General features: G+C 38.1%; 1 protein-coding gene across 5 annotated transcripts in view; it reads right to left on the bottom strand.

The window, feature by feature from the left end:
• The window catches only part of SAMSN1 (SAM domain, SH3 domain and nuclear localization signals 1), a 174,764-nt gene that overhangs the window by 110,808 nt on the left and 38,857 nt on the right, over positions 1–25,099 (bottom strand). For 4 of the 5 annotated variants that reach the window (XM_055567801.1, XM_055567800.1, XM_055567802.1 and 1 more), the window contains 4 exons: positions 24,513–24,550; positions 21,600–21,637; positions 15,077–15,163; positions 7,055–7,134 (listed from right to left, as the gene is read on the bottom strand). In XM_055567801.1, coding sequence (XP_055423776.1) covers positions 7,055–7,134; positions 15,077–15,163; positions 21,600–21,637; positions 24,513–24,550 — 243 coding nt within the window. Of the gene's footprint in view, positions 1–2,341; positions 2,461–7,054; positions 7,135–15,076; positions 15,164–21,599; positions 21,638–24,512; positions 24,551–25,099 lie in introns of those variants that run through there. The other variant, XM_055567804.1, reaches the window with a different exon arrangement.

Here is a 25,099-nt window from a genome sequence, read left to right as displayed (position 1 = left end):
CGCCCTCAGGTATTTAGAATTAGAACTTGGCTAGATAAGATAGCTTGTTCATATTTTTTTCTTAACTTTACAATATTGTATTGGTTTTGCCATATATCAATATGAATCTGCCACAGGTATACACGTGTTCCCCATCCTGAACCCTCCTCCCTCCCCATACCATCCCTCTGGGTTGTCCCAGTGCACCAGCCCCAAGCATCCATATCGTGCATCAAACCTGGACTGGCGACTCGTTCCATATATGATATTATACATGTTTCAATGCCACTCTCCCAAATCATCCCACCCTCTCCCTCTCCCATTTGTTACTACTAGTTATTTCCTTTTCTGTGAATAAACTAAAGTTAAAATGAGAGTCACTTAAGCTCTTTTCCTTGCTTTAAAAGGGACAATAGATAGATAGATCTAGAGACAGGTAAAGTATAACTGGATACTGATACAATATCTAGTCTGATTTTAATTTACCAGTGACAAAGATGTGTATTTCATAACATTCCATGTTCTTTGAATACCAATTAAAGTCACTCTTTAAAGTCTTACATTTTTAAAAAAGAAGTTATATTCTATTCTCACTTCAAAATAGAGTTCTATACACTATTTGCTAAATGAGTTGTAATCTCACTCATGGGATACAGAAATCCTCTTTCACCTGTCCACTTACAGCTTCAAAATATTATTAGGGTAGCTCTGGTGCTTTTAAAATATGCCCACAAATTGTTTTTACTGCTCTCTTCAAGAGATGGGTCACAATGTTCCTCCCTTTAGTTTGAGTTGGATTTAATAATTTGCTCTCAACAAATAAAATAAGGTGGACATGATGGTGCATGACTTCTGAGAATCGATCTTAGAAGGCACTTCGGTTTCCTTCTTACTCTGTTTCTTGGATAACACTCTGGGGGAAGCCAAATTCCATGCTGCAGACACTCAAGCAGCCCCAAAGGCTAACCTGATGAGAGACTGATTGCTCCAACCACCCCTGCCCCCCGCCCCCGCAAGGAGCTGAGGCCCCTGACTGCAGCCATGAGAGGGAGTTTGGAAGCAGTTTGTTCAGCGATAGGCAGATTTCATTTTAATTGCAACTTCAGGAGAGACCCTGAGATAGACTCACCCAGCTTGCTGCCGCTGCTGCTGCTAAGTCGCTTCAGTCGTGTCCGACTCTGTGCGACCCCATAGACAGCAGCCCACCAGGCTCTGCCGTTCCTGGGATTCTCCAGGCAAGAATACTGGAGTGGGTTGCCATTTCTTTCTCCATTGCGTGAAAGTGAAAAGTGAAAGTGAAGTCGGCTCGGTCGCGAGCACTCCCAAACGCCTAACTCACAGAAACTGTGATATAATAAAAGTTTGTTGTTTTAAGACCCTGATTTAGGGGTAGTTTGTTATGTAGCAACAGATAACTGGCCTTTTCTGGCTCAGTGGGTAAAAAATCCGCCTGCAGTGCAGGAGACGGAGGACCTACAAATTTAAATTCCTGGTTTGATAAGATCCCCTGAAGAAGGAAATGGAAAGTATTCTTGCTTGGAGAATCCCATGGACAGAGGAGCCTGGCAGGCTATAGTCCATAGGGTCCCAAAGAGTCAAACATAACTGAGCGACTACAGATAACTAATACAGTAGCTAATGGTATAGAGAAGAAAGTACTTAAAAATAAGAGCAATACACAGCATTAGTAGATTATCTTTAAATGATCACATCATACATAAAGACTATTTTTTAACTGACACGTGCAGGTACTATTTAAACAGTCTGTCATTTGGGCCTCTTTCCACCACCCCCCGCCCCTGCCTTATGATTTGCTCAGGATTTTGCTTAGAACCACAAAAAATTTGTCTGATGAAACCTAATAAGAGACCTGCCTCTGCTGCTTGTTAACGAGATCATAGCATAACCTTAAAGTTTTTCTCTACTCACCTGGCGCCATGACCTCAGTAAAACTCACCAAAAAGCCATTTTACCTTGATCTAATCTATATAGTTTTCCCAGCAATGGTGGCTGTATTGGATGCAGTGTTAATTATATATGTAGCCAACGAACTGTATGCAGTCAATTGATTTTTTTGTTATTAATCTCATTTTCATTTTACAGACTAAATGACTAACTCAACTCTAGGTGTTGCTTACACTGCTTGAGAATTAAAAGGAGGCTAATCTAATTGTACAATCAAAGCTGAGTCTAGACGTCATCCAACTCTATGAGCACAGTTTGGTCTAATATCTTAAGTCAATTAGGATTCAGCATTAACAGAAGTAACAGTTTTAAAAACAAAGTCTATCAGTTAGGAATATACTCAGCTTTGAGGACTAGAAAACACAAGAATAGTGGCTTAAACAAGTATGGGACTTACATTTCTACACAATAAGAAGTCCAGATATAGGTGGCCCAGTGTTGATGCTGTTACTCAGGAATGTCATTGATGAATAAAGTCCATGTATTAGCCTGCTTCATCATCCTTAACACATGCCTTTGCCCTTATGGTTGCAAGACAGTTGCTAGCTCACCAGAAATCAAGTCCCAGCTCCAGGGAGGAAGAAGGGCAAAGGACAAAGCTGTCTCATCATGAAGATTTGCTTTTATATTTTTCAAAAAAGATACAGAAAACAAATGTAGGAATACCAAGGGAGGATGGGGAAGGGATAAATGGAGGTTGGGATTGACATATATATACTGATATGTATAAAGTAGATAACTGATGAGAACCTACTGTATTGCACGGGGTGGGGGGAGAAAGTTAGATCTGTTTGTAGGACATATATTAAGTTAACCTTAAAAATACTTTCCAATATACAGTGAAAAGTGAAAGTGAAGTTGCTCAGTCATGTCCACCTCTTTGCGACCCCATGGACTGTAGCCTACCAGGCTCCTCAGTCCATGGGATTTTCCAGGCAAGAGTACTGGAGCAGGTTGCTATTTCCTTCTCCAGGAGACCTTCCAGGTATTGAACCCGGTCTCCCGCATTGTAGGGAGACACTTTACCAGCTGAGCTACCAGAGAAAGTCAGTAAGTGAAGATAAATACTATTTGATTCCACATATACAAGGTCCTTCGAACAGTCAAATTCATAGAGTCAGGAAATACAATGGTAGATGCCAGAGGTGGGGGTAGAGGGTGGGAGGGTGAGGAGGGGGAATGGGGACTTAGTGTTTAATGGGGACAGTTTCAGCTTAGGAATGAGAAAATTCAGGAGATGAATGATTGTGAGAGTTGCATAACAAAGTGAATGTGCTTAGTATCACCGAATTGTACAGTTAAATATGGTTAAAATAGTTGTTTTATATTATGTGACTTTTATCTCAATAAAAAAGTACATTTAAAAATTTAAAAAGAAAGAAAGCCCTCCCTAGGCATTTCTGACTACATCTCATTGGCCAGAATTGCGTTTCATGACCACCCCTAACTACAGAGAAGGCTGACAATTCAAATACTTATCTTTACAGTCTGCATAGAAGAGAACATCAAGAAAGAAACTGAAAGGATGTGGAATGAGTTAACCTTTAGTACTTTAATAACTGCCACAGAAGGGAACCTAGGGTTTCAAGGAAAATACATATATTTTGATGAAAATATAAATGTATATTTATTATAAGTCTATATAACACAAATAAATCTATTTCTGCATTTTATATAAAGTATATTAATTTTAATATTAATTTAAAATTTAATATTTCTCCCTGAAGTTGCTCAGGGAGAAAATGTTCTGGTGCATTCCTTTGTGGGGGGTGCTTGACAGCACTGAATATCACTAGCACCGAAAGTAATAAATGTTATCCTTCTTTTCTATCATGAATATGAATAATGCTCTGAAGGCTGAATGCAACCAAAGAATTTATGTGAGAAATGAGGCATGAAACATTTTTGAAAATATATTAGCCCAAAGTCTGTATTACTGCATATTTTATACCCTTTTCAATATGCTACAAAAGGTTTGAGCCATCAACTGAATGCTGCCAGAAAAGAACAAACAAGAACAAGGATACAAAAATAAATGCTGGGAGTCAAGTTACCCGGAGATGTTCTTTATGGTCATTATCATGATCAAAGGACCAGGCAGTAGGTTTTGCTTCAAACTCTCCCCATTAGCACTTCTTCTGCAAGCCTGGTTCTCCAAAGAATTAATCCCAGGACAAGTAAACAAAAAGCTTCACGAAGCAAAGTCAGTATTGGGGAAAGCATTCCATAAACATCTTCCCCCTACTCCTGCCCCTTGGTTCCTTGTACTTTCTTTTTAATACGTCTGAGATCTTCTCATTTTGAGAACATGAAGGGAGCATGTCTGGTTGAGTGTTTTCTGACTGGAAATTCAGTTAATGTTTAAGTCTTTTATTCTGAATGTTTTTTATTGTACAAAATATATTTTGTAAGCATGAAGTACAGTAATGATAACTATAATATGTTTTACATCTTATGAACTTTATCCCATGTTAATGATACTCAGTAAAATGGCCAGTGGTATGAAAATATTTACCTTTTTAAGATAGTATTCAGTATTTTAATCTTTTCTACTCTTATATAGTTCTAAAAAGCTCTGTAATAAATGCATATCATTCCTATAATATGGAACAAATATCGACTTTGGTTTTCCAAAGGGTCTTGTCTTCCCAGGCCCGACCTGAGCCAAATTTGGGCTTAAAAAGTAAAAATGGGTGAGACATCAAGTCTACAGGCAAGTGCTCATCAGTCATCTGATTCCCAGAGTCTCATGGTTCATGTCCTGAGCCTCCTCTGAAAATTCACATAAAAATACTGATTCCTGGACCCTGGACATGATAATTCACTTGGAATGGGATGTGGCTTAGAAATCTGCATTTTTAACAAATATCCTAAATGAGTCTGATACAGATGGTCCCCAGGCCACACCTGGAGAAACATTGCTCTCATAAGTCATGTGCTCACATGATGAGAAGTCACAGCCTGCAAAGTCCATTCCACCTACAGGTCAGTTTTCCCTTCACACCAGAGAATGTTTGCCTCTCTCCTTCATCTCTCAAAGAGTAAACTGATTCTACTTTTCCTCAGTCTCAAGGAGTTAATAGATTAATAATTTGCATAGTACTGCTTAATATTTAATAATACTCTATTATACTGAAGTATGCCATCATACAGAAAATGTGTTTCTTAATTAACTAAGCTCCACTGAATGCCTGTTATGAATAAGAAGGGGGATATTAAAGATAGATAAGACCACTCCCCAACTCTCAAATGAAGGTTTCTAGATTAGCTAGTTCCTGCCTGTCTGTCACTGGGTATGAATTCCCTCAACTAATCTTTAGTGATAAACTACATGGTACATTTGAATAGTTACCATTCTAGAAGGCCAATTAAAATGTACAAGAAGTTTGGTGTTACAGAGCAAGGATTTATCTTTAACCCTTTCTTCTAAGGACATTCTACATCATTTTCTTATTTTTAAGAGATGGGTTTTTTTTGTTTTTTACTACAATCCTAAAGAAGAATTTCTCTGGGCATAAAGCATGTCAGGGGAGCTCTTACTGTAAACCAGTTATTTTTTCCTGGCTATCAGATAATGTTTCACTAAGATACTATATCTGAGGTCTTATCTAAATTTGGGAGGATGAGACTGCATGTTTCAGAAATGATCTGCCAGCTGTGCTTGTGACAGTGTCATTAAGTTCCTGCAAAAAGCAAGAGGAGGAGGAAGGAAAAAAATAAAAGAAGAGAGGAAGGTCTATGGTAACTACTGAATTTTTAAAAACATCTCCCAAATGCCAGTCATGAAGCTAAGCGGTTTAATGAAATAGCTCATGTAATCCTCATGACAGCCAGGAAATACAGGTGCTTTATAGACTGACTTTACAGATGATGAAAACTGAGGCAGAGAGAGATTAAGTGAATTGCCAAGGTCATGTAGCTACTGCTGCTACTGTACTTCAGTTGTGTCCGACTCTGCGATTCCATGGACTATAGCCCAGCAGGCTCCTCTGTCCATGGGACTCTCCAGGCAAGAACACTGGAGTGGATTGCCATTCTCTCCTCCAAGGGATCTTTCTGACCCAGGGATCAAACACACATCTTTTATATCTCCTGCATTGGCAGGCAGATTGTTTACCACTAGGGCCACCATGTACCTACTAGGGCAAATTAAGATTCAAGCAGAGCTCTGTTTTTGGAGCTCTCAGCCACACATGGCAGGAGAACCCATTGGTAGATGGACTTTGCAGTAAAGTGTAATTGGGTAGAGCCGCCTTCTTGGGAGCACAGTTCCATGACTCAGGCAGCATCAGAGCAAACAGCAGAAACTGTACTTGATCAAAAGTTATGATCCACTGTCTAGGGGCTTCTGACAGCCTCAGAAATCAGGCTGGGCTTTAGAAATTCGAGTTCTCTTTCCTCACCAAATCAACCCTTCCTAATTCATATGCTACATATCCTCTGCCTATTGATTAATCCAGTGCACTGAGGAAGGTCAGTTCTAAATTTTCTAATAAAACTATCAGAATGGTTAAAGAGAGCTCTGTGGCTATCAGGAAAATATCAAAAATCAGCATGATGCCTGAGTTGGCCCTATTGACTCATACATGATTTTTTTTTACAGGGTGAATAATAATTATTTGACTGGTAATTAATGTTATATTATTGTTATTAGGAAGGTCCAAGGTTCAGACATTCTTAATTGCTTGAACTCCTGGGGCTAATTAGTGCAAGCTTTAAAGGGATATGTCAAAAATCACAGAATATGTTTTTATATCAAACACAGAACATGAGGGACATGCCCCTCACTGAAGGTTGCCAGATAGTTCTAAGCACTTAGCACAGGTCTTGTCAGAGAAAATCCCAGTATATTAATTTACCAAGTTCAGAGTTACTTATCAAAAGGCTGTGGAGCATAGTGTTTTGCATAATCAAAGTGGCTTATTAACTCATCATCATTTACTTTTTTCATTTGTAGTCCAATTCACAGAGACATAGTCATATCAGTTACAAAACATCCTGCAGTAACTAAATACAAATAGCTACAAGACTAAGTATTGTAGACGATGTACACATCAATAACAAGATGATTTTCACAAAATGCTATATAAATGTTGATTATTTACATTACCTGATAAGAAATTCGTTGTAGTTTTTTTCCTTGACGAGTATGTGCATTATGACTCGAAAGAAAATCATCTTCATTTAGATCTATGAAAAGAGGTGTTATATGGAGATTACCAGAAATTACACAATTTAAGAAGTTTAAGTGCAATTGAATACTTATATTTTTCTTTAGTCTATTAAGGCATTATATTGACTAGATCATAAATATTTACTTTCCTAAAGATATGGTGCTCTTATAAGAAACAAGTCAAACTTAAATAGAAATTAAACAAAATATAAATGAAGAATGTCTCTGATCAGTTGTGTCCTTGAGCAAGTCATGAAATTTTTCTGGAACTCAGTTTCCCCCCATCCTATTTTATAAAACAGTAGCATCCAAGCTACGAAACCACTTCTGACTCCAAAATGCTATGATTTCATGAAACTATCACCTCACTTGTTTCTGTTAAACTCAGCTTTCCATCCCTGGCATTTTGAGCTTCATTAGCTTATGTCTTCTCAACATGAATTATTTATGCTGAAATTGTTCTCTGCCTGCTTTGGTAAAAGCTTTGGAATGTGTCATCCATTCGCTTGCAGCTAAATGAAACCTTTTCAAAAGACTAGCATTCCCTTTCAGGCCCTGTACAAGGGATCCATTTATTTAAATTTGAAATACACCGTGTGCTAAAAGAAGACAGGACTTCATGGATCACTTAATCCAAACCTGCTCGTTTACAGATGGGGATACTGAGACCCACAGAAGTCACCTGGCAATCAGTCCAGTGACTTCTTTTATCACTTTTACTCTGTTTTACTTCCAGTCACTACTTCAATTTTCTACTGTTTTTCATTCTTACATTCTTCAGGGGAGGAAGGGACAGGCAAGGCCTATCCTCTATGCAGAAAATAGGAGCAAATTTTTCCCCAAATCCCCATTATAGCTATGGTTACAAGCTAAGGTAAATTCACAGCTCAGTCTCAGAGTTATTTACACCAATAAGTTAATATTTTACATCCAAGTTACCACACCACAGGGTTCCAGAAAACACTGAAATTTTAAAATGAGCTGTTTTTGTGATCTGGCTCTTCAAAGCAAGATCTTCCATCACAGAGTCAGGAAGGTAGAAGCAGAGTTTTTACAGCCTTGTAAGTTTCTGTAGTTGGAAAAAAAATGTTCTTTCCTCTCTTCCTTTATTTCTTTTCATTGCTTTTCTTTTTCAGATCCCTTTAACCTGAATTTTGGAGAGCTCCCTCTATAATTCTTATTCTGAGTGCAGGAAAAGAAAGTAAGGTGGATTCCTGTACTCTTGAATCTGGAAGTGTGTGAGTGAGAAATGTGCACACTGGATTTACCTCCCTTATATACAGTGTGAGGCAGTAAATGAGTGAGTCAGACACTACTGTGGGGAGAGAACACTAAGCCCCACTGAACTCATGGAAGAGGCAGGGTCGCAGTGGGCTTGAAGAATGGAGCTAGTCTGGAAACACAGAAGAAAAATACAAGTTACAGACACATCAGCAATGCTGTCAACACTAACCTACAGTGTGGAATAAGAGCAACAGGCTTAATTAAAAGTAGAAACTGAGATAGGTCACGTCGGAAGGCAATTATGGATACTGTACAGGAGGAGGTGAGGCTGGGTGAGGAAGGCCAAATGGTAATGGGCCTTGCGTGCTAGGCAGAGAAATGTGGACATAACCCCCTAGACCAATGTTGCAGATATAAATACCTACAGAAGGCAAATAAGTAATTTAACTAAATGAAGTGAATTTTGACAAGGAGACATGCGGAGATCTTTGGTGAGGTGAAGGTCCACCATTGCTAACGGGCAGCCATTGTTCTCAGCTCTCTCAACGGAAATCACTTCAGATGTTGGACCCAGGATTGACAATTTGTCCCTCATGTTTTTCAAGAAAGTATAAACATATGAATTTTAAGGTGAAATTTCCTGATTTTGAAAATGTTGTCTGACCTAAACAAACTTTTTCTTAACGTAATTTTATTTGTAAAGCTAGCCATGTGTAGCCTCAGCTTAAAAATTAGGAGAATTTGAGGGTTTTGAACTAAGAAAGGGACACCGGGACAATGGCATTTTATGAAGGTTAGCTATTTGTTTTGTAATCTTATACATTTTATGTATTTGTTATCTCCTATATGTTGCATCTGTGCATGCTAAGTCACTTCAGTCATGTCTGACTCTTTGGGACCCTATGGACTGCAGGCCGCCAGGCTCCTCTGTTCTTGGGATTTTCCTGGCTAGAATACTGGAATGGGTTGCCATGCCCTTCTCCAGGGGATCTTCCTGCCCCAGGGAAGGAAATGACATCTCTTTTGTCTCCTGCACTGGCAGGTGTATTCTTTACCACTAGTGCCACCTAGGAAGCCCTAACTCCCAACTGTTACCCTACCAAAAAAAAAAAAAAAATTATAAAGATAAGAGCAATTTGGTCCTAAGTATCAACAAAGGCAATAACTGAATAAGGTAATATGCAAGTTACAGTTTCCAAAGACAGCCACAACAATATGTTATTCTGCAGTGTGACCTTGGCATGCCTCCACCAAGAAACATAATTTAATTCTCCTATTAACTTGAACTGGCCATAATGATCTGTTTGTCAGAGGAGAATGCAGACCTCCAAGTCTGGGTCAGAAGAAGCTGGCAGCTTCTACCTGGATCTTCTGTGATGCTCACACTCCAGACACTTCCTTGTGTGATATGTGAAGCTCCCTCTGATGTCTCTCCCTCTTGAGACCCAGCCTTTAGCCTGGGAGAAGCTCGAGCTACATGGAGAGGCCACATATTGGTTCTCAGGTGATAGTCCCAGCTGAGCCCAACCTGCAGTTATCCCAAACAGGCACCCAACACATAAGTGAAGAAACCTCTAGATGATTCTGGCCATCAGACATGTAAGTCCTCCTCAAGTAGCCATGTATGGATGTGAGAAATGGAACAAAAAGAAGGCTGAGCACTGAAAAATTGATGTCTTCCAATTGCAGTGCTGGAGAAGACTCTTGAGAATCCGTTGGACAGCAAGGAGATCAAACCAGTCAATTCTAAAGGAAATCAACCCTGAATATTCACTGGAAGGAATGGCGCTGAAACTCCAATCCTTTGACCTTCTAATGAGAAGAGCCAACTCCTCGGAAAAGACCCTGATGCTGGGAAGGATTGAGGGCAGGAGAAGAAGGGGGCGACAGAGGATGAGATGGTTGGATGGCGTCATCAACTCAATGGACATGAGTTTGAGCAAACTCTGGGAGATCGTGAAGGACAGGGAAGCCTAGTGTGCTGCAGTCCATGGGGTCACCAAGAGTCAGACATGACTGAGGGACTGAACAACAGCAACAACAGTCATTTAAGTCTTCCTAAAAGAAGCCTCAGATGTCATGAAGTGCTGCTGCTGCGTCGCTTCAGTCGTGTCCGACTCTGTGGGACCCCATAGACGGCAGCCCACCAGGCTCCCCCGTCCCTGGGATTCTCCAGGCAAGAACACTGGGGTGGGTTGCCATTTCCTTCTCCAATGCATGAAAGTGAAAAGTGAAAGTGAAGTCGCTCAGTCGTGTCTGACTCTTCGAAATCCCATGGACTGCAGCCTACCAGGCTCCTCCGTCCATGGGATTTTCTAGGCAAAAGTACTGGAGTGGGGTGCCATTGTCTTCTCCATGAAGTGCTAGTTTGACTGAATCCCTGACTTGCAAAATCTTTGAGTCTAATGAAATTTTGCTTTATGTCATTAAGGTTTGGGTTGGTTGGTTTGTAGCAGTAGATTATCTGCACATGCATGGACTACATCAGTGGGTCAAAAATGACAGTATACTTAAGAATGTATCTTTCAGCATAAACATTCACATTCCAACTGCCCTTCAAATGCAGATGCAGAAAAAAAAATGGATTTGGTTAAAAAAGCAATATCTCTACTCAGCTTTGGAGAAGGCAATGGCACCCCACTCCAGTACTCTTGCCTGGAAAATCCCATGGATGGAGGAGCCTGGTAGGCTATAGTCCATGGGGTCGCTAAGAGTCGGACACAACTGAGCAACTTCCCTTTCACTTTTCACTTTCATGCATTGGAGAAGGAAATGGCAACCCACTCCAGTGTTCTTGCCTGGACAATCCCAGGGATGCGGGAGCCTGGTGGGCTTCCGTCTATGGGGTCACACAGAGTCGGACACGACTGAAGCGACTTAGTAGTAGCAGCTACTCAGCTTCTAGGTGATTCTAACGGAAATTAGACTTCTGACCATAGGTAACTCTAATCCTAGTAAGAACTCTCCTAAAGAATGGAAGGGGTTTCAAGATTCTTTTGTACAAAACACTAAATCTTAGAATGTTCACATTCAATTCAGATAGACGTCCTTAAAAGAGACTGGTTTGGCAGGAAACCTTTGCTCTGGAAGTTTATTCATACATAGCACACAGACAGAGAGTCAGGTGTGAAATCAGGCTTCTTTCTGTCATTCTTCACATAGTCCAGTCTAATCTGAGTTAAATCACATGCTCTCGGGAAATAATATCTCAATCAAATTGTGGTTCCTGAAAATTACATAGAAAGGTAAATACACTTGTGACTATATACATTTACTATCTTGAAAATGAGGGTAACATGCCAATAAAGAAGAAGACTTAATAAGATCCAGAGAAGTTCAGCCAAAATATTTATATGCTTGCTCAGAAGAGGCTGGCCAAATAATGATACTGACTACAATTCAGGAAAGAATATTTCAAGCAAATGGCAATTCCACTGTTAAACTGGAAGGTCCTAATGTCTCTACCAATGGGATTTTTATAATGAATCTCATCAAAATCATATGTAAAAAGGATTCATTTTAAAAATAATTTTGCAGTAGTATGAGTGGAGTTAATTCTGCTTTCATTACTAACCGTATTTCCTGAATGTATCCAGCTTCTTATAAACTGTACAAAAATATACCATTTTTTAAAACCTATTTTCTGTTTCATTCATGGTATAGTCTACCACATCACACTGTTTGAAAAAAATCTCTAAATCTGCAAATATGTTTTGTTTCTTTTATCTTTTTTAAAAATTTGGCTTTGTTTTTGTTCTTTGTACTTTCTGGTACACAATAATGAAAGCCCTCTTCTTAAAAAATGTCTTTACTTAAATCATAATTTGATCATGGGTAAATTCCAATGCATAGATTTCAAAAAGTCAATTCTTTTCAGGCTTTTTCCCCCATAAAATTAAGGCCAAAATATATTTAAATTTTTTAAAAATCGATCTTAATTTACTAAAATGAGTATTACTAATATTCTGCCTGTTTAGAGTGCTGAAAATAAAAAAAAATTACAGATTAATTTCCCTTAATTAATTGGCTAAGTTATGCCAATCTTTCAGTTGTAACGTCCTGAGCATTCAATTTAACCCACATGTATTTTACAGATGTTGTCTCAGAATCACGTATACAGATTGAGATAAAAGTATTCCTAGAAAAAGGAAATGGATCACATCAGCTGAAAATGCTTCCAGCTCTTAACTTAGTGTGATAAATTTTTGTCTTAACCAACATAACACAGGCATATTTTTGGGTTATGTGAATATCTTTATGGATTAAAATACCAGGCACAAATCCTTAGCTTAATATTAATATAACCTGTGGAAGTGTATTTTGTCAGGCCCAATACTCTAGAGGACTAAATTTTTGCTGTTAATATAACTTGTGTCATGTGGAAACATCATTTTGTAATTGAAATTGAGAGATATGGAACTTTTTTCGTTCTTGGAGTTTAATATATTATTTATGTTAATGTCACTCTTACAATTTCCCTACATATTTTCTTCTGTTTTATTGAAAGATGATTTTTACAATTTCATCTTTAGTGTTCAATAAAATCATGGGCTGTGGATATTGGCAATGATGTACCTACCTGTCTTCATCTCAGTAAACCTCACAGACTGCCTATCCTCAGGCCCAATAAACCACTCTTAAGTAATTATTCAATTAACAGCAAAAAATAGTGTTTAAAATGAGAAAGAAATATTATAGGTTGATATGTAGGGCACTAATTGCTTAGAAATATTCTGAGCCTTCCAAAGGAAGCTACTACACCCATAAAATTCAAGTCCACACTTGTGGCTCATCCTACCCTACTAAATTTCTCCCTTCAGTTTACAATGGCACCAACAGCATTGGTCTCAGGCCACTGACTCTTTCTAGCACAGCATTAATCGCTGGGCGATGTCCTATGACTCAGCTGGTAGTGCTGAAATGTCAACTAAACTTCTTAGGCACATTCGTGAATGCGTGTGTGCGCGCGTGCACAGACAGATTGAACACAGGAGCACTTAAGAATCTGAGAAATATCAAAGTGGAAAAGTCTGTAAAGGCATTCCTTTTTGTTTTCTGACAAAAAGATCACTAATCAGAAAACACCTCACCTTTGGCCAAGATTTTTTGCTGCTTTGTCAATATAACTGTAATAGAATTACTTACCTATGACTGCTAATTTTTTTTTAATTTAATTTTATTTTTTAACTTTACAATATTGTATTGGTTTTGCCATATATCAACATGAATCCGCCACAGGTATACACGTGTTTCCCATCCTGAACCCTCCTCCCTTCTCCCTCCCCATACCATCCCTCTGGGTCGTCCCAGTGCACCAGCCCCAAGCATCCAGTATCATGCATCGAACCTGGACTGGCGACTCATTTCATATTTGATATTATACATGTTTCAATGCCATTCTCCCAAATCATCCCACCCTCTCCCTCTCCCACAGAGTCCAAAAGACTGTTCTATAAATTTAAAACAAACACCACAACATTTTACAGAAAGGAAGTTTAAGAAAATAGAATATTTGAAGTTTATGGAAAAATTTATAACAAAAATATTCTATAATATAGTTATAACTTCTTTATTCATAGGTTGATGTGGAATAATCTAAAAGTAACGTGCTTATTACAGAGATGGATGAATGAATGGATGGGTGGATGAAAGTTTAATTAACTAACCTAAGTGTGAATGAATATCACTAACATTCATGAGGTAAAGACAGAATTTAATCAAACACAATATAAGTAAAACATTGCCTATCTTATAATTTTTAAAAAATGTCTAAAATAATCCCCAAATGTTTCACTTGTTTATTTATTTATAATGGAGAAATCTGTAAGTATTGAAATTAAGCTCAAAACTATTCACTAGAACATTATTCAATCTTGGATAAAATTGAAACAGTTCAAAGGAAAATGATTATTTTCATAAATGATTACTTTGTAAATCTATGAGCTCCTTCACAGCACTCAAAAGGCAAAATTTGAACAATCATACTATGTAACTCCTAACTATAAAAATATTTGTCCCCAAATATTAAAATATCTTTTAAAATTAAATTTAAAATTCAAATTAAATTTAAAAATACAAATAGTTAAATAATCAATAACTAATATGAGCAATTATTTATTGTTCCAGTAACACTGAAGGAAAATACCAAGGATATTAATTTTTTATGTTCTTGTCCATCTTTGTGAACTCTTAAGAGTTTCTGTTTTATTCATAACCTTTCCAAAGTTAAGTAATTTTAATTATGAAATCATTTATTATTAATAAAGTTTTTTACACCTGGCTGCTAATTTGCTCTTCTTAAGACTTTTTTAAAATAAAATGATATAGTTTTGCATTAATAGTCAAAGATATTTCTCTTAAATATTTAAAGAAAATCTAAAAATCACAAAGGTTAATATATTAATGTTATTTTTATAAGGTTTTTCTATGTGCTGAGTTTTAATATATTTTTGCATTATTTTAGACATTAAAGGATTTCAAATTTTTTGTAACTGATTCTTTGCTTCAACAGGGAACTTAATTAAATTCTACTTCCCTTCTGCATGTCTGTCCACTTACACACACAAGTATACATTCTATTAATAATATACAAATTCTATTCTTTTAGTTTTTCCTTCTTAAGTAGACTATAATGTAATGCTTATTTTAATGAAGAAAGATGTAAATTTTTCTTACTTGCCCTTTATACTGCTTTGGGAAAATGCAAAGTCAGTGGGAACTAAATTTAGCAATTACCTTTCAGCTGACAGAGTCTTCTGATGTGGGAGTCAGTCTCAGATTTGCTGGGTTCCTGCCAAATTGTGTCATTCACAGTTTTTCCCTCTAAAGTAAAGCAGAAGATTGGTTAGAAGTCACAGTAACATCTGTCCAGTAAGTGTAGGAAATTCGATATCAAAACAAATTGAGCACGCGGGGTAACACGGTAAGTTATATGTTAAGAAAGCGTTGTGGCCCATTCTGGAGAGTTCTGGTCCCTCATGAATACAACCAATGTCCTGTGGGCCCCCCCCCTTTTTTTTCCTATGAACTAAATAAGGACCTACACTTAGATGGTAGAAGGTTGCTACTGAAATACTCTTGATAACTTTTGATTACATTATTCTTGGAGTATTTTTCTTGAATTAATAACCATTTATTTTTTATATATCAAAGTAGCTCCATCCTCCACATTCTTCATTCTTTTTAACAAAACGGTTAAGGAAGTGTATCGAGAGAACATTGAGCTATTTCAAGAAACTCTAAGACCCTTGACTGGGAGAACAATCAATTTCTTCTAAGTGTTAGCTTTGTTCTCCCAACACCTGGAGCAGGGTCTAAACATGCTGTAAAGAACTGAACTGCACCAGAATGAAGAACTGGAAGCCCTTCTAGTGAATGTCGCTCAGTCGTGTCTGACTCTTTGCAACCCCATGGACTCTGCAGTCCATGGAATTCTCCAGCCAGAATGCTGGAGTGGGTAGCCATTCCCTTCTCCATGGGATTTTCCCAACCCAGGGATTGAACCCAGGTTTTCTGCATTTGCAGGAGGATTCTTTACCATCTAAGCCACCAGGGAAGCCCAAGAATACTAGAGTGGGTAGCTTAACCTTTCTTCATGGAATCTTCCCAACCCAGGAATCCAACTGAGGTTTCCTGCATTGCAGGCAGATTCTTTACCAGCTGAGCTACCAGGGAAGCCTGGAAGCCCTTCTAACCTGCTTACAAAGACTAATCATCTCACATGTTTTACCACATCATTGATAAAGCAAAGTTTAAATAATGCAACCAAAGTATTACACAAACTCAGCAGACTGGGCTGGTTTTTATTAGAGTGTAATTGCTATACAATGTTGTGCTTGTTTCTGCTGTACGATGAAGTGAATCAACTATATGTATACACATATTCTACCCCTCTTGGACCTCCCTACTGCCCCACCCCCATCCCACCCATCTAAGCTCTCTGCATTCTACAGCAGTTTCCCACTAGGTATCTATTTTACATGTGACAGTATATACAGATAGGTCAATGCTACTCTCCCAATTCTTCCCACCCTCTCCATCCCCTGTGCTGTGTCCACAAGTCAGTTCTCTTGCTGTGCTGTTTTTAAAGTCACTATTTCCTTTGATATTTGACTACAGAGAAGGCAGGGATCATCAAAAATTATGTTATAGAGCCTTGTGTGCACAAACTGCAAACACTATGAAAATGGCATATATAAATGGAAAACAAAAGTTGGCTTGCTTCCTTTTATTTCAGGCCATACACTATTCAAATCAGAGCTGACATTCAAAATATTTAGCAACTACTGCTCACAGGGCCTTGACAAATGAGATAGAACTCAGCTCCTGTGGATATTACCACTGGTGGAAGATCAGACCCTATTAAAATGCAGATGCCCTTAGTAGATGCGTCCATAGATGATCACCACTTTGGTCTGAGCACTTTTCATACCCTATCCAGGAAACTGGCTTTCAAAAGAGGAAAACTGGAGTTTGAGGATCCAACTCCTAAGCCCTGCTGGGGAGAAAGTGTGCCCACCACTCTGAAAAACTCCATAAAAAAATGAGTTATTGAGTGAATAATCCAGTTGTCTTGTCACTACAAATGTTTTATAACTAGTGACCCCCTATCATCTAAATGGCAAAGAGAAGCATCATCTATTAACTTTCTAAAAATAATTATATTTTTACTTCAGAATCTGCCTGCAATGCAGGAGTCCCAGGAGACTCAGGTTCGATCCCTGGGTTGAGAAGATCACCTGGATGAGGGCCTGGCAACCCACTGCAGTATTCTTGCCTGGAGAATCCACTGGACATAGGAGCCTGGCGGACTACAGTCCACAGGGTTGCAAAGAATTGGACGAGCCTGAAGCGACTTAGCATGCACTAGAATTAAAATATACAAACCAATTGCTTCTGTTATTACTATGTATACTATAGCCACAAAAACTGAAGAAAATTGCTGGTACTTGAGATGCTATGATAAGTCTTTTATAATTCAACCATTGTTTATTTCATTCCTAAATTCCTAGCTATGAAAATATAGCTAAGAGATCACCTTGACTATGGGCCCTCCAAGCTAAAGTTGGGAAACTGGAACGTAATCAGCCAATAAAAGGTTTTTTTTTTTTTTTTTTTAATATAAAAGGAAATTATTCTGAATAAGCCAATAGTTTATTTGTCTTCAGTTCAGATCAGTTGCTCAGTTGTGTCCAACTCTTTGCGGCCCCATGGACTGCAGAACGCCAGGCTTCCCTGTCATCACCAGCTCCCAGAGCTTTCTCAGATTCATGTCCATCAAGTCAGTGATGCCATCCAACCATCTCATCCTCTGTTATCCCCTTCTCCTCCTGCCTTCAATCTTTCCTAGCATCAGAGACTTTTCCAATGGGTCAGTTCTTTGCATCAGGTGGCCAAAGTATTAGAGTTCCAGGTTCAGCATCAATCCATCCAATGAATATTCAGGACAGATTTCCTTTAAGATTGATGGCTTTGATCTCCTTGCAGCCCAAGGGACTCTCAAGAGTCTTCTCCAACACCAGAGTTCAAAAGCATCATTTCTTTTGTGCTCAGCTTTCTTTATGGTCCAACTCTCACATCCATATATGACTACTGGGAAAACCATAGATTTGACTAGACAAGCCTTTGTTGGCAAAGTAATGTCTCTGCTTTTTAATATGCTGTCTAGGTTGGTCATAGCTTTTCTTTCAAGGAACAAACGTCTTTTAGTTTCATGGCTGCAGTCAGCATCTGCAGTGATTTTGAAGCCCAAGAAAATAAAGTCTCTCACTGTTGCCATTGTTTCCCCATCTATTTGGCATGAAGTGATGGGACTGGATGCCATGATCTTAGTTTTTTGAGTATTGAGGTTTCAAGCCAGCATGTTCACTCTCTTTTTTCACTTTCATCAAGAGGCTGTTCAGTTCCTCTTCGTTTTCTGCCATTAGGGTGGTGTCATGTGCATATTTGAGGTTACTGATATTTCTCCCTGCAATCTTGATTCCAGCCTGTGCTTCATCCAGCCCAGCGTACATTCACATGATGTACACTGCATATAAATTACATAAGCAGGGTGACAACACACAGTCTTGAAATACTCTTTTCCCAGTTTGTAACCAGTCCATTCTTCCATGTCTGGTTTTACTCTTGCTTCTTGACCTTCATAGAGATTTTTCAGGAGGCAGGTAAGATGGAGAAGCTCTATACAGTCAGCAAAAACAAGACCAGGAGTTGACTGTGGCTCAGATCAGGAACTCCTTATTGCCAAATTCAGACTGAAATTGAAGAAAGTAGGGAAAACCACTAGACCATTCAGGTATGACCTAAATAAAACCCCTTATGATTATACAGTGGAAGTGAGAAATAGATTTAAGGGCCTAGATCTGATAGATAGAGTGCCTGATGAACTATGGATGGAGGTTCATGACATTGTACAGGAGACAGGGATCAAGACCATCCCCATGGAAAGGAAATGCAAAAAAAGCAAAATGGCTGTCTGGGGAGGCCTTACAAATAGCTGTGAAAAGAAGAGAAGCAAAAAGCAAAGGAGAAAAGGAAAGATATAAGCATCTGGATGTAGAGTTCCAAAGAATAGCAAGGAGAGATAAAAAAGCCTTCCTCAGCAATCAATGCAAAGTAATAGAGGGAAACAATAGAATAGGAAAGACTAGAGGTCTCTTCAAGAAAATTAGAGATACCAAGGGAACATTTCATGCAAAGATGGGCTCGATAAAGGACAGAAATTATATGGACCTAACAGAAGCAAAAGATTTTAAGAAGAGGTGGCAAGAATACACAGAAGAACTGTACAAAAAAGATCTTCATGACCAAGATAAACATGATGGTGTGATCACTCACCTAGAGCCAGACATCCTGAAATGTGAAGTAAAGTGAGCCTTAGAAAGCATCACTACGAACAAAGCTAGTGGAGGTGATGGAATTCCAGTGTAGCTATTTCAAATCGATGCTGTGAAAGTGCTGCACTCAATATGCCAGCAAGTTTGGAAAACTCAGCAGTGGCCACAGGATTGGAAAAGGTCAGTTTTCATTCCAATTCCAAAGAAAGGCAATGTGAAAGAATGCTCAAACTACCACACAATTGCACTCATCTCACACACTAGTAAAGTAATGCTCAAAATGCTCCAAGTCAGGCTTCAGCAATACATGAACTGTGAACTTCCAGATGTTCAAGCTGGTTTTAGAAAAGGCAGAGGAACCAGAGATCAAATTGCCAACATTGGCTGGATCATGGAAAAAGCAAGAGAGTTCCAGAAAAACATCTATTTCTGCTTTATTGACTATGCCAAAGCCTTTGACTGTGTGGATCACAATAAACTGTGGAAAATTCTGAAAGAGATGAGAATACGAGACCACCTGACCTGCCTCTTGAGAAACCTGTATGCAGGTCAGGAAGCAACAGTTAGAACTGGACATGGAACAACAGACTGGTTCCAAATAGGAAAAGGAGTATGTCAAGGCTGTATATTGTCGCCCTGCTTATTTAAGTTCTATGCAGAGTACATCATGAGAAACTCTGGGCTGGAGGAAGCACAAGCTGGAATCAAGATTGCCGGGAGAAATATCAATAACCTCAGATATGCAGATGACACCACCCTTATGGCAGAAAGTGAAGAGGAACTAATAAGCCTCTTGATGAAAGTGAAAGAGGAGAGTGAAAAAGTTGGCTTAAAGCTCAACATTCAGAAAACTAAGATCATGGCATCCGGTCCCATCACTTCATGGGAAATAGATGGAGAAACAGTGGAAACAGTGTCAGACTTTATTTTTTGGGGCTCCAAAATCACTGCAGATGGTGACTGCAGCCATGAAATTAAAAGACACTCCTTGGAAGGAAAGTTATGACCAACCTAGATAGCATATTCAAAAGCAGAGATATTACTTTGCCAACAAAGGTCCATCTAGTTAAGGCTATGGTTTTTCCGTTGGTCATGTATGAATGTGAGAGTTGGACTGTGAAGAAGGCTGAGCGCCGAAGAATTGATGCTTTTGAACTGTGGTGTTGGAGAAGACTCTTGAGAGTCCCTTGGACTGCAAGGAGATCCAACCAGTCCATTGTAAAGGGGATCAGTCCTGGGTGTTCTTTGGAAGGACTGATGCTAAAGCTGAAACTCCAATACTTTGGCCACCTCATGCTAATAGTTGACTCATTGGAAAAGACTCTGATGCTGGGAGGGATTGGTGGCAGGAGAATAAGGGGACGACAGAGGATGAGATGGCTGGATGACATCACTGACTTGATGGACATGAGTTTGAGTGAACTCCAGGAGTTGGTGATGGACAGGGAGGCCTGGCGTGCTGCAGTTCATGGGGTCACAAAGAGTCGAACACAACTGAGAGACTGAACTAAACTGATTCCTATCTCTTGAAAAATTTCCCAGTTTGTTGTGATCCATACAGTCAAAGGCTTTGGTGTATTCAATAAAGCAGAAGTAGATACTTTTATGGAAATTTCTTGCCTTTTCTATGATCCAACGGATGTTGGCAATTTGATTTATGGTTCCTCTGCCTTTTCTAAATCCAGTTTGAACATCTGGAATTTCTCGGTTCATGTACTGTTGAAGCCTAGCTTGGAGAATTTTGAACATTACTTTGCTAGCATGTGAGATGAGTGTAATTGTGTGGTAGTTTGAACATTCTTTGACATTGCCTTTTTGGGATTGTAATGAAAACTGTCCTTTTCCAGTCCTGTGGCCACTGCTGATTTTTCCAAATTTGCTAGCATATTGAGTGCAACACTTTCACAGCATCATCTTTTAGAATTTGAAATAGTTCAACTGGGATTCCATTCCCTCCACTAGCTTTGTTCATAGTGATGCTTCCTAAGGCCCACTTGCCTTCACATTCCAGGATGTCTGGCTCTGGGTGAGTGATCACACCATTGTGAATATCTGGGTCATTAATTTTTTTTTTTGTATAGTTCTTCTTTGTATTCTTGCCACTTCTTATTATTTTCTGCTTCTGTTAGGTCCATACTGTTTTTGTCCTTTATTGTGCCCACCTTGTCATGAAATGTTCCCTTGGTATCACTATTTTTCTTGAAGCGATCTCTAGTCTTTCCCATTCTATTGTTATTTGTCATAGCCATTTAAAATTAGAATAAAACTACATTTCTTTTTTAAATCTCTTCTATATAATTCAAAGACAAATCAATTTATCTTTCATTCATCAATTTCAGTTACTTTATGGCATTAACAGAAGAAAGTCACTGTTAGAGAAATAGAATGTATCATGTGCATGAGTAATCTTATGAATTACTAACCAAATACTTTACTTTCAGACATAGATCTCCGGATTGACCTAGAAGAATAAAAGAAACAGATATTTAAGTCTAGATTTAATAAATTATGTTTTAAGTGAAATAGAAATTAGATCACTTAGACATGAGTGTAAAGCCATGGTGAGCAGAAATAAATTCTACCTCTAAGTAAGTTTTGCCTTTGGACCTGAATTTTCCTGAGCCTAGATGACAAAGTGTAGTTAATCAAAGTATAATCTTGGATTGGAAATTTTCATGCAATATAAAGAAACATTCACAAATCTCAGCACTCCCAACCCTGCAAAAAGAAAACAGTGGGCCATTCTATATGAGTATACCTCAAAATAATCAAATAGTTCTTCTAAAAATAACTATATTCAATAAATACAGAAAAATACTGCAATTTGAATACAACCACTGTACAATCCCTAATAAAACAATGAAAAATGAAGTCACTCAGTCATGTCCAACTCTTTGCAACCCCATGGACTGTAGCCTACTAAACTCCTCTGTCCGTGGGATTTTCCAAGCAAGGTTACTGGAGCAGGTTGCCATTTCCTTCTCCAGGGACCTTCCTGACCCAGGGACCGAACTCAGGTCTCCTGCATTGCAGGCAGACACTTTACCCTCTGAGACACCAGGAAAGCCCAATAAAACAATAAATGTGTGCAATAATCGTTGATTCTAATTAAAGTTTTTAATTGAAAGGCTGATGGGCAACTTGTGCTGGATGGATCAGTCTGATACCATCTGAACCCAATAAGCAACTTTACAGTCATAAAAATAGAGACAAGCCCATATATGAGCTTCCCATGTAATGCAACAGGAAGTATAAAGTCACTGATGACCTACTTTAAAAATAAATACATAGACAGAAATAACTTGGATCTTATCAAGCCTTATGAAACTTTAATCTTATCAAGCCTGGAGATCTAACTAAAAATTTACAGTAAACAGAACAGAGAACATGTGTTTAAAACACACACACACACACACACACATGATGCAATCAGTAAAATTCAAAACTATAAAAAATTCCTCAGAAAGAACAATTCAGTTTTTTCAACAAATAAATGGGAGGAGAGACCTAGAAATTGAGAAACATGAACAAAATGCAATGCATGAGTCTTCTTTGGATCACGATTCAAATAAACCAGCTACTATTTAAAAAAGCACTTGAGGCTACCAGACACATTTTAACACTGACTCTAGACTTGGTGATATTTGATTATTTTTCTTATTTTGTTCCAGTGCAGTAGTTATGTTTTTTTCTAAATGTGATGTTGTGGTTATGCTTTTAAAAACAATTCTTGTTTTTTTTTAATGATATAGTGGAACATGAAATTGTATGTCTAAGAAATGCTTTATAAAAACCCTAGTGTGGGTGGTGGGAATGGTGAGTCAGGTGGGTAGAAATGAAATAAGATTGACTATAAATTGATACTTGATTGTGTTAGTCAATTTACACCTTCGGTGAACATAAGCATATTGTGTATGTATAAACAATTTTGTTATAACTGGGGTGTTTTCCATTATTCACCTTTTTTAAGCTCAGGTTTGTAAGCAAACTCTTCCATATAGAGTGTTTCTTTTTTCTTAACCATTTTATTTTGTTTTGTTTTAATTTTTTACTGCAAAATACTTATTCAGGACATCTCTTGGGAAGTAGCAAGTGTTCTGAAAAAAGCTACGTATAATATTATAAAGTGAAGTAGGTGCATAATGACAAAAGGGATTATTCTTTTTAGGGGAGTGATGGGCAAAAGAATTGAGGGACTGAATAAAGTTTTCAAGTTTAACTGGTAGGAATTTGCAAAGCATGTTAATTGATTTGGCTTATGTTTGAAAAATCCTAGTTTAGTCGTCATCAGGTGCTTTCCCTCTCATTTATCCTGCCTCTGCCCCTCCATGTTTGGGTATCATCTAATCTGTAGAAGCATCATAAACCAAAAGCTGCAATTTTGTGTAAGTATTTGATTTGGGATTAGCGAGTTCCTTATCCGTGGATAGAATAAACAGTTACATAGGAGGGGCGACTTTTAAGACTGATAGAGTCCTGATTAAAAAAACCCTTCTTTATTCCTACTCATGCTTAAAATGCCACTGATGTAGTTTAAGTAGCTAACTATGGCTAAAATACAACTACCCTGGCAGGTGCTCTAAGCTGTTAATCATGCAATTACCTACTTACTATGGATGCATTTTATATCCTTACTGGGAGAAAGCTTTTAGCAAGAAAGGGAGGAAAGACTATGAAAGCACAAAGTGCTTTGTGGGTGGAGGTGGGGGCAAAGGGAGGTTTGGGGGCTGGTAAGAGCTGTCGAAAAAGACTACATCCAGAAGAAGTTCACATATTGACAATTTAGTCTCAGACCATTCCGGGGTGCAAGGAAGTTGTTCTTCTGTATCATCAGCAACCAATCTGGAAATTTCCACATAAACCAACTTCCTGCTGCTATGTATTTCCTGCTTATTAGTTAAAAATCCAATTACCTTATGCAACGTGTGTGTCGCATCCTCTGGCAGCTTGATGTGCTGAATATAAAGCCAAGCCTGACCTAAATAACCCAAATCTCTTTGCAAACACATTTTTATTTGGATTAGAAGAACTCCAGAAGATTAATAGGTCACCAATAGAAACATGTTTTCGAGTAGGCTTCCACTTTAATCTGAACCTAGTTTAGACACGTTTCTTCTTCTGAAAATTTAATTTTTGCATCCTTGTCTACAGCAATGTCACAACACCAGTTTCCTATGCATCAGCATAAATATAAATGGTAGCAGAGTAAAGTATACATACCTAGATTGGTAAGTGACGATTTTTAAAAAGCACTTTGACAGGAAACCCACTAAAATATTCCATTCAACATTATAGAACTAAGAGAACATAAAGTTTTCAAAGTAAATTTGACTTACTTTCTTTTTGTTTTCCCATTCTCAAAATTAGAAACTTCCTGTAAAATAAAATAAAAAGTAAAATAAAATAATACTGTAAGAAATAAAAAAAGATAATTCAAGGATAGTTTATCTTTGAGTATAATCCAAATGGAGTTCACTTTGCCTTTTCCTACTAAAATGACTGTATTTTTAAATATATTTAGTATAATCATGGTTCTGGTTTTTACTTTTTTCTCTATTTGTAACTTTGATACATGTTTACCTTATTGTAAACCATTGAAAGTTAACAAGCAAATCCTTAAAACAAAAATCTGTAGTTAAATCCTTGTAACCTCAACTTTATATCCTCCATCAACCCTTCAAGACCACAAGGAAAGATATATACGAGTATGTTAATTACATTCTCTTCTTTTGAGAAAGATGGACAGTAGCTTACCACAAAACCCCAAGTGTGCTGAAATACACCTGTGATTCATCCAGCCTTTTTCTTCAGAGAAGCTGATGTTATATCCTTTACACCCTGGCAGAAGACAATGTCAACATGTCTTTCACCATCCATCTTTGAAAGGGCTTAAACTGCTTCTAGGCACCTTGAAGAACTCTCT

The sequence above is a fragment of the Bubalus kerabau genome, chromosome 2 (assembly GCF_029407905.1).
Source record: "Bubalus kerabau isolate K-KA32 ecotype Philippines breed swamp buffalo chromosome 2, PCC_UOA_SB_1v2, whole genome shotgun sequence".
In the NCBI taxonomy this organism is placed as follows: Eukaryota; Metazoa; Chordata; class Mammalia; order Artiodactyla; family Bovidae; genus Bubalus; species Bubalus kerabau.
This window is presented reverse-complemented; position numbering and strand designations above follow the sequence as displayed.